Consider the following 13150-nt stretch of genomic DNA (forward strand, 5'->3'; position numbering starts at 1 on the left):
CTAAGAGTTCGAGAGCAGCTGAGGAACGTGGCAGAAAAGGCAGATAGAAAAGCAGAACTGGTACCACATGGCGTGGGACCTGCACCGAATCTAATGAATGAAAGTACAAACTTTGCCGCTTTTGGGGCAAAGTGAAGGATCAAGGAGCTCTTTTGAAGGAGCCAAGGCCAACTTCTTTTCACTTGGAATTGGCGGCTCGATTTGGAATTACGCCCGACAGACTGACGCCACAGGCGCAGGTAGTTCGAGCGGCACCCGGATGGGATGTTGCCATTACACCGAGCATTGCAAACTTCGTTTGCAATGACAGGGGTGTTCAGGGCACGCGAGTAACGTTCTACTCAGGATCCCTTCGTACCACAAGAACTACGCCGTGGTTGACTACCGGGCCGAGAAAGCGACTTTGATAAATGAAGGGCTTAGAGATTGAACTTGATACACTTCAGTTTCTTACTCATTCTTTTGGGAGAGAACTGAACGATGGATAAAGGTTGAATATGTTTTGACCTGATCAAAAGAACGCCGAGATTTTTCTCCACACTCATGCCGATTGCTTTTCAGAGGGCCTGAAGATCAAACCATTGATCTGATACCTGGAAGCACGCCACCGAATCGGCCACCTTACCGTGTGAGCCGAGTACAGAATGAAAAGATTATGAACCCAGCGAAAGACCTCTTGGAAAAGGGTCTTGTCCAGCCTAGTACTTCACCGTATTGCTCTCCAGTGTTGTTGGTTTTGAAGAAAGATGGATCTTGGAGAATGTGCATCGATTATAGCACTCTCAACGAAATCACCATCAAGAATAGATTTCCGACTCCTAGGATCGATGATATACTCGACAGGTTACAGGGATCCTCGTGCTTTAGCAGGATTGACTTGAAGAGTGGATATCATCAAATCAGGATAGCGCCAGGAGATGTCTACAAGACAGCTTTTCGGACAACTTTTGGGTTATTTGAGTTTTTGGTGATACCTTTTGGCTTAACCAATGCTCTTGCGACATTTAACCGGATGATGGACAGGATTTTTCGAGAGTACAGGCTATTTGTTGACACTTTCTTTGACGACATCATTGTTTTCTCCAAGAATGAGGCAGAACACAGAGATCATCTGCTTCAAGTCTTTCAGGCATTACGAGATCACACGTTAGTGATTAATGCAAAGAAAAGTGAATTTTTCCTACCAGAGATACACTTTTGGGAACACATTGTGTCAGCAGCAGGAGTGCAAATGGACTCGGCCAAGATAGAGACTATCCGTGATTGGCCCGATTTGAGGAATGTCCATGAAGTTAGAAGCTTCTTGGGATTGTGTTCGTACTACAGGCGGTTCATACGAAAGTTTGTAGAGGTTGCTTCCCCTTTGCATATCTTGACATAGAAAGGAGTACCTTTCTCATGGGGACCCAAAGAGGTGACTTCCTTTCAGACATTGAAAGAGAAATTGACTACAAGACCAGATTTGACTTTGTCGGACTTGCAGAAGTCATTTGAAGTATATTGTGATGCTTGTGGTCGTAGTCTGGGTGCGGTCTTGATGCAAGAAGGCCATGTCATTGCTTACGAGAGCCGATTGTTCTCTAGGCCGAAGATGACAACACAAATATATGAGAAAGAGCTTTTGGCGGTTATCCATGCTCTTACTCAGTGGCGGCATTACCTACTCGGAGCGGATTTTACTGTCTTTACGGACCATCAGAGTTTGCGAGCAGATGATCTCTGTGTTCTGCCTCATTCTTGGAGAAAACAATGATATCATCAAAGAAAGTGTCAACACAAATAGCCTGTACTCTCAAAAAATCATGTCCATCATCCGGTTAAATGTCGCAAGAGCATTGGTTAAGCCAAAAGGCATCACCAAAATCTCAAATAACCCAAAAGTCGTCCGAAAAGCTGTCTTGTAGACGTCTCCCAACGCGATTCGGATCTAATGATATCCACTCTTCAAGTCAATCCTACTAAAGCACGAGGATCCCTGTAACCTATCGAGTATACCATCGATCCTAGGAATCGGAAATCTGTTCTTGATGGTGATTTTGTTGAGAGCTCTATAATCAATGCACATCCTCCAAGATCCGTCTTTCTTCAAATCCAACAACACTGGAGAGCAATACAGTGAAGTACTAGGCTGGACAAGACCCTTTTCCAAGAGGTCTTTCACTTGGTTCATAATCTTTTCATTCTGTACTCGGCTCACACGGTAAGGTGGCCGGTTCGGTGACGTGCTTCCAGGTATCAGGTCAATGGTCTGATCTTGAGGCCCTCTAAAAAGCAATCGGCATGAGTGTGGAGAAAAATCTCGGCGTTCTTTTGATCAGGTCAAAACATATTCAACCTTTATCCATCGTTCAGTTCTCTCCCAAAAGAATGAGTAAGAAACTGAAGTGTATCAAGTTCAATCTCTAAGCCCTTCATTTATCAAAGTCGCTTTCTCGGCCCGGTAGTCAACCACGGCGTAGTTCTTGTGGTACCAAGGGATCCTGAGTAGAACGTTACTCGCGTGCCCTGAACACCCCTGTCATTGCAAACGAAGTTTGCAATGCTCGGTGTAATGGCAACATCCCATCCGGGTGCCAGTCGAACTACCTCCGCCTGTGGCGTCAGTCTGTCGGACGTAATTCCAAATCGAGCCGCCAATTCCAAGTGAAAAGAAGTTGGCCTTGGCTCCTTCAAAAGAGCTTCCCAATCCTTCACTTTGCCCCAAAAGCGACAAAGTTTGTACTTTCAATCATTTGATTCGGTGCAGGTCCCACGCCATGTGGTACCAGTTCTGTTTTTCTATCTACCTTTCCTGCCACGTTCCTCAGCTGCTCTCGAACTCTCAGGCCCATCGTCGTCTTTATCATTCTGTTCTTTCTGTGCCTTTTTAGGGCACTTCGCGGAGATATGTCCATGTTCCCCGCATCCAAAGCACTTTCCCTCTCTGATGAAGCTAGCTCTCTCCTCAGGAGTAAGCTTGGGTCGTGCATCCTTTTTCTCTGGGTTGCTCTTTTTCTTTCCACTTTCATTCCCAGAACTCTGTTCGGCTCGTTGTGTCATGGCCTCATCTGTGGGGTAGGTCAGACTGCGAGAGTGAATGGCAAAGCCCCGCTTAGCATGGCTCATCAACTCCTGAATAGAAGCTAACTTCTGTTCCAAGCAGTGATCTCGGATCTTTGTAGGTAGACCCAAGGTAAACCGCTCAATCTGTTCTCTGAATGAGATCTTCTTGAATGAAGAGGCGGGTAGAAAAGAGCTCTAGAATCTTTCACAATAAGCATTGATTGTATCTTTCTTGGTCATCCGAAGATGGTTCCAAGCAGCTCGTATATCTCGTTCATATTCTTGCGTCAACCAAGAAGAAATAAAAAGCTTCTTAAATTTCAGCCATTTAACTGGCGCAGTCTTGTTTAAAAGAAGCGTGGACCACCAAGCGAGAGCATTCCCCTTAAGATAAGAGGCACCTCTTCGAATCTTGGAGTGCTCTGAGTAGCGTCCTTCCGCGAAAGCGATGTCAAACTGTTGTATAAAAGACAAAGCCTTCGAAGCATCTGAGTATCCAGAAAAAGTATCAAACTTGATCGAGTGGCCACCTTCCTTAAACTCTCAAACTTTCTTGCTTTTATCTTCCAGAAAGTCATACTGGTTGGCTTTATAAAAATTCTTCTTGTTCGCATAAAAGTTTCCGTCATCAGAATCTGAGCTGTCTGTAGACGAGTCCTCAGTATAACTGTCAGTCTGTGGGCCAGATTTAGCCTTCTTTGCCTTTTTCTTTCCCTTTCCGAAGCTTTGTTTCTTGCTTCGCTTTTTACCTTTTTTGTCTTCTTCGCTCGAATCTGAAGAGCTAGAAGAACTGTAAGAAGAAGAAGAAGAAGAAGAAGAAGAAGAAGAAGAAGAATTGGGTACTCCTTCAAATCGAACACGCTTCTTCTGTTTCTTTGCCTTGTCAAAAGTCGACCGACGACCCAAATATCCCGGGAAGTCAGTGCTTTTCTTCTGCTTTTTGCCGCGCTTTTAGGCTTTCTTTTGCGCGTCAAAAAGCTGAGCAATCCGTCCATCAACTACCTCTTGTAATTCCTTCTCTGACTACCGTTTGTGATCAGAAGGTTTCTTGAGAGCGGGTTTCAGGGGTGGTGTGATGGTTTTCTGCCACTGCGCATGCACTTCCTGAAAAGAAGTCTCACTCATATATTTTGCCAATTTCGGATCCTTCACAAAACTGAGCATCATCTTTGTTGCATCGCTGATCAATTGACGACGCTTCATCTCTCTTTGCTCCGCTTGAGTAGGCCGAGGCGGGCCATACTCTCTGTCGGAATCTTCGTTGTATCCCTGCCCGCGTCTCCAGATGCAGAGCGAGTCGACTGATCCTTGCATGAAGCCATAGGTGCCGCGGAAAAAAAAAATGGGGATCGGATTTCCCATAGAAGAGAAATTGGTTGTGATCTAATACCACTGTAACAGACTTGGACACTCCAAGTCAAGAATCAATCGCGACAACACCAAATAACCACTTCAAAACAATTCACAGATCACAATAGATTTGCATTGGCCCGATGGAGTTCCGTGCCTAGAGATATTGGCCCCAAAGACTGGCGCCCCTTTCGGTATTTCTTTATGTAGTAATCAATCATCAAAGTACAAGAGAGCGGTTAGGGTTTCACTCTCAGACTCTGCGTCCAGATGCTCTGAGAAGTGAGCCCTAATCCGCGAATTTAAATGTTAGAAGGGATGCCCAAAAGCTTGAAACCAAAAGCAGTTTCTCTCTCTCTCTCTCCATGAGAGTAAAAATAAAGCAATTCGACTCTCTTTCTCTCTCTCCAAATCATTGCGTGGCCAAAAACTGCAAAAAAAAGAACATCGCTCTGCTTTTTGTAGCCTCCGCAAAATCCAGAAATCCGTACATGCTGCCACGTGGCATTCCCCGCCTAATTAGGGTTTCCAATCAACAGTTAGGTTAGGGTTTCCAAAAATTAGGGTTTCTGGCAAAAATTACGGTTTGCAAAAATTTTAGGGTTTTTGGCAGAATTTAGGGTTTCTGCTGTCGATAGCCACGTCATCACTTTGTGACATCACCTCCATGTGAAGTATCCATTCCGCTTCGGGTAATGACCGTATACTGAAGTCGTGGGTTCGTAAGTTCACGAGGAACTTTGGTTCTTGTGGTTCTTGGTTCTTGGGTTCTTAAGGGTCTTGAGGTTCTTGAGTTCTTGAGGTTCTTGAGATTCTCGCGGTTCTTCTTTCGATTGCAATCTGTGTTAGAGAAGGATCTTCTCTTCACCCGAGCTCTTCTCGTTTCCGCGGGCGCACCCCTTGGCGGCCTTGCGCTCACACCAAGGTTGCTTTTTCCTACCTCACGTCGATTGGCCGGCCGCTAAGTGCACGGTGCGCTCTCAATGAGTGAAAAGAGGTACAAGGGGAGGCTGGACAAGCCCTTCTTTCTTGGGTTTCCTGTCACTCTGCAAACACACGATTAGGAATCGACACGCCCAAGTGGACTTGGGTTACATGCGACCGCAACAAGCAAAAAAAATTATGTGGTTCTTGTGGTTCTTTCCTTGAGTGATACAGAACACTGCCAACGCTCTGATACCAATGTAAGGTATAGCAGAAGTGAATGTTGACCTTTGCTCAAGATGAGTGCTCCGAACTGTGCTCAAGGTTCCTTTTACTTACGAAAGGGAGAGCCTTCCGTCCCTTTAGTGAGAGAGTGTAATGGACACAAAGAAAGGGGTGAACACTGTGAATGAAGGTGCATGAGACTAAGGTAGAGAGAGAACTTAGAAGAATACGACACCAGAATGTTGTCAAAACCCTTCTCTGAAGGTCCCACTCTATATGGCGAGAGCGGTCTACTATTGATTGCACTATCTCTACAATGCTTTGGACTTGCCGACGATGTCGACGACGATGAGGACGACGACGAGACGGGCTGAAATCTGAAAACGCTAATCGCTGAAATCTGCAAATCTTTATCTGCTGGATTTTGACTCTATATTGGTGATGACGACGATGCAACGACGACGCGCTGAAAACGCAGATGCTGAAATCTGCGTTTTCTGGGCCGAATCTGCAAACTACGTTGGCCGTGCGGCAAGGATCTGCTGCGGGAGGTGAGATTTGCGAGGTTCGGGACTTCTACTACGATGTGTCTATGCTAAAAACTGAAAACGCTGATGTAGAGGGGCTTAATGTTGCCGGAAACTGCAAAACGCTAGGTTGACATGCTGATGCAAAAACGCTAGGGGCTGAATCTATCTTGTTGCAAAAACGCTATGCATCTGCTGAGTTCTGTTGCCGGGCTTGATCCGCAACTGCAAAACGCTAGCTGATCTGCAAATGCTGAAAACGCTAGGCCTTCTGGATGGCTGAAAACGCTGTCTCCTGCCAAGGGGTCTTGCTGAGAAGGTACACTGTCGAACACGCGGTTCCTACTGCCTCTTCTGCCAGATCTTGCTAGCGCTAGCTTTTCTTAAATATGTCCTTGGCCTAATTGCCCTACCCAGTTCCCAACAAAAGTCACTTAAAAATAGTAAGTGAAAATTGGCTAAAATAGGGAAAATAGGTCCATGCACTATAAAAATGCTCCCGATGGGTTCTGATGAAAATCTGATGATCATGTTGTGTGCAACCAGAGGATATGCATCTACTCTAAGTGTCTAGATATGCATGGTCTGCGAACAGACTCACAAAAGTGCCATATCACTTCCTAATCTATGCTAACTGAACTGAATTGAACCCTTGCCATGAAGTAGCTTGTCCACGTACACATAGGGTTAGATGTGCACGTGACAGAAATTGAATTTCATCAAGTACAATCTCTGTGCCCTTCATTTGTCAAAGTCGCTTTCTCGGCCCGGTAGTCAACCACGGCGTTGTTCTTGTGGTACCAAGGGATTTCGAATAGGACGTCACAACCTCCCAAGGGAATTACGTAGAAATCCTTGTGCCCTAAACACCCCTGACATTGCAAACGAAGTTTCCCAGTGATCAGTGTAATGGCAACATCCCGTCCAGGTGCCACTAGAACTACCTCTACCTGTGGCCTAAGCCTATCGGGCGTAATTCCAAATCGAGCCGCCAATTCAAGTGAAAAGAAGTTGGCCTTGGCTCCTTCATCAAAGAAAAAGAGGGCTTCTTGATCTTTCACTTTGCCCTAAAAGCGGCAAAGTTTTGTACTTTCATTCATTTGATTCGGTTCGGGCCCCAGGCAATGTGGTACTAGTTCTGCTTTCATCTACCTTTTCTCCCACGTTCCTCAGCTGCTTTCGAACTCTCTAACCTTTCTTCATTCTGTTCTTTCGGTGCCTTTTTAGGGCACTTCGAGGAGATATGCCCAGTTTCCCCGCATTCAAAACACTTTCCCTCTTTGATGTAGTTGATCCTCTCTCAAAGAGTGAGCTCGGGTCGTGCATCCTTTTCTTTCTTTCTAGGGTGCTTTCTACTTTGTTAGGTTCTCTGCGTCATAATCTCATCTGTGGAGGCAAAACTCCACAAATATTGAGCATGTGGCACTTCAGGAGGCGAGTGCTTGGTAGTGCGGAATAACTTCTTCTTGAAAAGGATCCATGCACACTGTAACAACGACAACAGCTGCAAAAGCAAAACTCAACTAATAGAGTGAGAGCCAGAAGAGGATTGGGAAAAGGATGCTCTTGCACAAGAGAAGTGGTCATTCTGAACTGCCACTATCAAACCGCTGTTTTTTTGCTGATAGGATGAACTTTAGAATCTCAAATTGTGTTGTTGGATTGTGCTCACACAAAGTATATTGATGGAATACCACCGGAATCGCAACAAAGTGTTGACTTCACCGTGGGAGGAGCCAGACTGATCTGATGGTTTGTGAGTTTTGAGGTAAGCAACTGGGCCAAAAGCTGCCAGCGATCTTAAAAGGACGCTGTCCCAAAAAGCGACTCACACAAAAGGAGGCTGTCCAAGAAAGTAGCCCACACAAAATAAAGCAGCCCAAGAAAGCAAGAAAACACAAATCTAGCCTTCACTTGCGATCCAATAATACAAGGAAAAGCTATCGCTCTTTTAAAATGGACAATGCAGCAAGAAAAAGCTAGCATCAAAAGCAAAACTCTAGAGGGATAAAATTCACTCTAGAGAGTCGTGTTCAGAGAGAATCAAAACTCTAGAGAGGGTTCTTCTCTACAGCAAGAAACAGCATGGTATCAAAGCTGGTGAATATGCATGAATAAGCTGCATGCGGGGCCATTCTTAAATAGCCTTAACTTTTCTCAATCCATACACACACCATCCATCGGTATGAAGAGTCCCTAGTGTGAATCTCATCCATGAAAAGATTCATTCTTCTTGTCGTTGATAAAAGTTCATGCTGCCAAAAACTTCTGCAGAATGAAGCTAAAGCTTCACTTCTGTAAAAGATAGTAAAGTTGTCTATTAAATCACATTCCAATGCTTGATGAGCTCATTCTCCTAAAAAACTTCTTCAGCACCCTCTAAGTTGCTTCGTTCCTCATACATCCAGACTAAAACAAATGCCTTCATCATACTTACTCATAGACCTTACAAAACCAGCACCATGGACATTTCAAGGTTTCCTGTATTTCAACCTTTTTAAACAGATAAAAGGCCTAGCAGGCATCCATAGACTATCATCTAAGACATACAATACTTCGATGACCGAGTTCACGATCTGATTGCATTCTACCCCATGGCTCCCGTGCCACGTAACTGCTCTTAATTAGATAACTACTTCACACAAATTACACATAAATTATGCACGCACAAGCACATGACACATAAAGCCTGAAACTCCTCCCTTGATAACAAAAGAAAAAATAATCGTGACAGCCACCTCCACTGCAGATGGAGTTCAGAACCTCTTGAGCTTCTGATGACTAGGAGCATTGACTCATTGAGTAATATCCAATTGAAAAAAATCTTCGCCGATAGCAAACATGGCAGACCAACAGACAATCAAAAACTCATGTTCATCACGATTTGAGAGACGGAAGAGAGTTAATGTGACCTTAACTCGTACAATAAGCATGCAGAGCTCAGAATCTTCACAGGCAGAAATTGCAATTGCTTCAAAAATAATTTCACTCACGTTGCAGTCAGGATCGCGCCAATCATGTGAAAATTCACAGCCATCGCCCTTAAAACATGCTCCCTGTTTGAAATACTTGCAAAGGATCCTGTTCCAATTGGTCATCATCACATATAAAGAGATCAATAGGGTTTTATACATGTAACTTGTTATCGTGTCAACAAAGAAAACCATTGAGCAAGAAACATAATGAGGCCAGATAGCAACATACTAATATAATGCAAAAAATGGAATTAGAGAAATCAAACCGTAAAGAAGCAAGAGAAGAAATAATGTCAAACAACCAGAACACGTCTAAATTATAAAACACAAAAGAAGATGCGATGCTGTGCAGCAAACCGAGTGGGCGACATAATGGAAGCATACAAACCAAGACACGGGCAACGTATAATTGAAAAGCCTCTTTACATGTGCAAGAACAAAACGAATGGAAGATCTCTCTCTCTCTCTCTCTCTCTCTCTCTCTCTCTCTCTCTCTCTCTCTGTGTGTGTGTGTGTGTGTGTGTGTGCGCGCGCGCGCGTGCGTGCGCCCGAGTATACACGCAGAAAGAAGGGAGAGGAGCTGACCTCTTTGTCGGCATGTCCTTCGCTTCGCAGAGACTGTCCTCGTGTATTCCCTGCGCTAGTACTATCTGCTATTCAGACGTTTATGTACATGGGAAGCTACTGTTCCAACTCCTCACTTACTAGCCTAAGGTTAAACTTCCCCACGACAAGCTAAAATTCACTAGGCCCGCCCCTTTAGATTATTTAGTATACAATCCGAAGAGCTAGCAAAGGTAAGAATTAACGGGGGAAGGAGTTATACACTTTCCGGCAAAGGAAGAATCTATATCTATACTATTGTAAACGGGGAGGGATCTCCCCCCCCCCCTTGCGCCACGTGACGCGATAACCTCCTTTCGACATGTGCTCCCTACAGCCCCTTGCCACACATTCACACACACACACACACACAGCCGTACTAGTATTGTATTAGTTTAGGATGAAACGCTAATTAAAAGACTATTTGAGAAGTCATCGGGGTTGCTAACCAAGCTCACAATGTATAACTACACTTTTTGCCATCCAGGTCATTTGCATAAACTCGAGAATTTGATTAGCTACCACACATATTTAGGACAACACATTGTCTTACCTTTCAATTGACTTATTGCAATCACAGATTGTATTCTATAGGGTTAGACTTTCAAACTTTATGCGCAACACCTCTAAACTTGCCATTCAACAAATAATTTGAACCATTAAACATTCTTGATTGAGGAATAGGGAAGGTGCAAGAAGGAAATAAAGGGAAAATTTGCATAACTTTTATGGATGAGCCGATTGACTCAAATTCCCATTTACCTTACAACAAACTTGTAGATAACAAGCAATGGAAATGCATAGAAAGGGCACATGTTTCTTGGCCTCATTAAGAGAAGGGAAGATGCAAAATAATGGATTAACAAGCAAAATGGTTCTTGTTGATGTAACTTGTCAGGCTAAATTTTCTTTGGTAGCACAATGCCACCTATTATCCATTTGAATGTGAACTAATGAAGATGTCACAGCTAAGCACCTTCTGGAATCTTTTGAAAGTTGTTACTCCCTACTAGTAGCCCTGTTTTTTGAAATTCGTTTGACAAATATAAGATAGTATAGATCATGGCAGACCATAAAGGTTAAATGCCTAGTCTATTATTTAATAATAGCATCACAATGTCAAAAATAAATATAAGATTAGAGCTCAAAAGTTCCATCATTGAAATGACTTGGTTTTTGTCGTGAAACGTCTTCTTGTCATGAATGGTCAGTAATTGTGCATTGGAGTATAAGAGAAGCTAAGACGTTCAAAGAGTAGCCCCACTTGCTCATAATTTATGCTAAGAGAGATAAATCCAAAATTCAAAATGTAGGCATGGTAGCCATTACTGAGTCATGAAAAAGATACATAAGCTTCCATGCTTGGCTAAGTTGTGGGTACCATTGTGACCCATCTTGAATTTGAACACTATTGCTTGCAATTGGAAAATCAAAACTCATCATGAGCATATGCAACAATTGATGTATTGAAAGGAAAGACATTCAAAGAACAACCCCATTGTAAAACCAAAATTATACCAGCATAAGCTGTTATGACATTAAGCTACAATTATCTTACATCACATTTAAGATTATGCATTGTGTGTGTGTGTGTGTGTGTGTGTGTGTGTGTGTGTGTGTGTGTGTAGGATGAAAATAGCACCAAACAACAAAATCAAATCAAGAATAGAAGACAATTAATCATCCTTGATTAGAAAATTGGCTTCTTGTAAAACAATGGGTGTTCATGTATGCATTATTGATACAATTTGTGTGTCCAAAGCATAAGGTAAGCATTGTGTATAATAATTGCATCCATCATGAAAAGAAAATACCATTTGTACACTAAGCATAGGTTGTTGGTGTCATCTATACAAAGCACTTGTTATCGAGGTCCACCAAGTGCCAAGCACATACAAATTAGGCTTAGCACATCGCCTCGGAAGTAAGATCCGTATAGTTTAGGTGAAAGAAATATGGGCCAGTGAGAAAATCTTCCAGTTGCCAAGTTTCCTCATCTACCACGCTAACCCTTAAGTAGGATTGTGTGGGGAGTGGCATGGCTTTAACAATCAATTTTCTTGCATTATCTTTTGCAAAGGAGTGGGAAGGTGGTAGAATGGGGTCCAACCATGCAAGGAGTGAGGGTTTAAAATTAATCGCAATGCAAACTCCATCGTTAAACCTTAGGGGTTAGTAAAAGAGACATATTTTTTAATGGGAGGTTCGAAACTGAGCACTACATCACTTTGGGTGATAAGCCCAATTTAAGTAGCTTCAAAAGAGAGATATTTTTTATGGAAAGTTCAAAATTGAGCAATGCATCAATTTGGGTGCTAAGCCCAATCTCCTTGTGATGGGGGATGTGCTCATCATGTTTCTTTATGTCAACTAAGAACATAGAGTGCCCATCATGTAGCAATTTAAGGGCTACATCATAGAGTGATTCAACTATCCACCATGATTGGATTTTGAAGTGGTGGTACAAGGAGGCTTTTGTTAGGGTTTGAGCCAATTGGCCGAACACCCCTCACACTGACCATACTAACCTTACCTATTCTTTTGATCATATAGAACAATAAGGAGAAATGAGGTAATTTTCAATCCTCACTAAGAGCTCCACCCACATCATTCTCTCTCTCTATGTGTGTGTGTGTGTGTGTGTGTGTGTGTGTGTGTGTGTGTGTGTGCATACACACTGCATTCGCTCACTCTTCAAGTGGTATCAAAGTGCACGGTAATTGCAAGAAGCACGCTGGCTTTGAGAGTTTTGTGGTGATAGCTTGCTCGCTATTATTGATTGTGGAGATATCAAGAAAGTTTAAATGCTTTGTGAGAACACAATGGGAGCTTGTGAGCTTAGCTGAGAGTGATGTATGCTCTCGTGGTAGCTCAGAAGAGAATGTGAAAGATAGTGTGTAGATGAAGGTGCTACTCTAAAATCTGTGTGCGCAGCAGCACTATCTTCAAATTCATTTTTATGCTTGTCGAGAGCATATCTGAAAAATTTTCCTCGTCGACCCCTTCATTTTAACATGGTTTACAACTTTGAAGAAGAACCTTTTTGCAAATTTCTCACTGTTTTTATGATGTTCAACTCAGACTAACTATATGCAGAAAATTCCATATTTTTTGTTTTTGCGCACTGTGTGAGTTTGAGGCACTTTTGGACGCACGACATGTGCTCGAAGTTGAGTGCATAAATTTTGAAGTGAACATGCAATTTCAGTTTGTGCTAAGCCTGAGATTTGAGGTCTTATGGTAGATTTGGGTAAAGAAGAAGCAGGTGGATTTTGCTTATGGGTACTCGTGTTGGTTCTCGGCATTGGCACTACAGGTGGAGGTTCTTTTACAGGTTTTCACAATACATTTTGGCAGTGATTGCCATTACAGTTCCAGTGGGAGTTTGGATGCATATGGTTTATGCATGATTAGCAGTTGAGAGTGCTTGTGCTCTATTGAGAGCATTTTACTCACTGCAAGGAGCTGGTTTTGTGCTTTCGCTCGCATACTCATTGGCGCCTA

At 43.1% G+C, this 13150-nt stretch overlaps 1 protein-coding gene across 1 annotated transcript in view; it reads right to left on the reverse strand.

Moving 5' to 3' along the window:
* The window catches only part of LOC147449977 (zinc finger (CCCH-type/C3HC4-type RING finger) family protein), an 83122-nt gene extending 73343 nt beyond the window's left edge, over window positions 1–9779 (reverse strand). Inside the window, exons 1-2 of the mRNA XM_086522329.1 lie at window positions 9629–9779; window positions 9062–9149 (exon numbers count right to left, since the gene is read on the reverse strand). Coding sequence (XP_086378455.1) covers window positions 9062–9149; window positions 9629–9642 — 102 coding nt within the window. The 5' untranslated portion in view covers window positions 9643–9779. The remainder of the gene's footprint in view (window positions 1–9061; window positions 9150–9628) is intronic.
* Window positions 9780–13150: the final 3371 nt, after the last annotated feature.

Source organism: Adiantum capillus-veneris, chromosome 10, assembly GCF_014529385.1.
Source record: "Adiantum capillus-veneris isolate H3 chromosome 10, ASM1452938v2, whole genome shotgun sequence".
NCBI lineage: Eukaryota > Viridiplantae > Streptophyta > Polypodiopsida > Polypodiales > Pteridaceae > Adiantum > Adiantum capillus-veneris.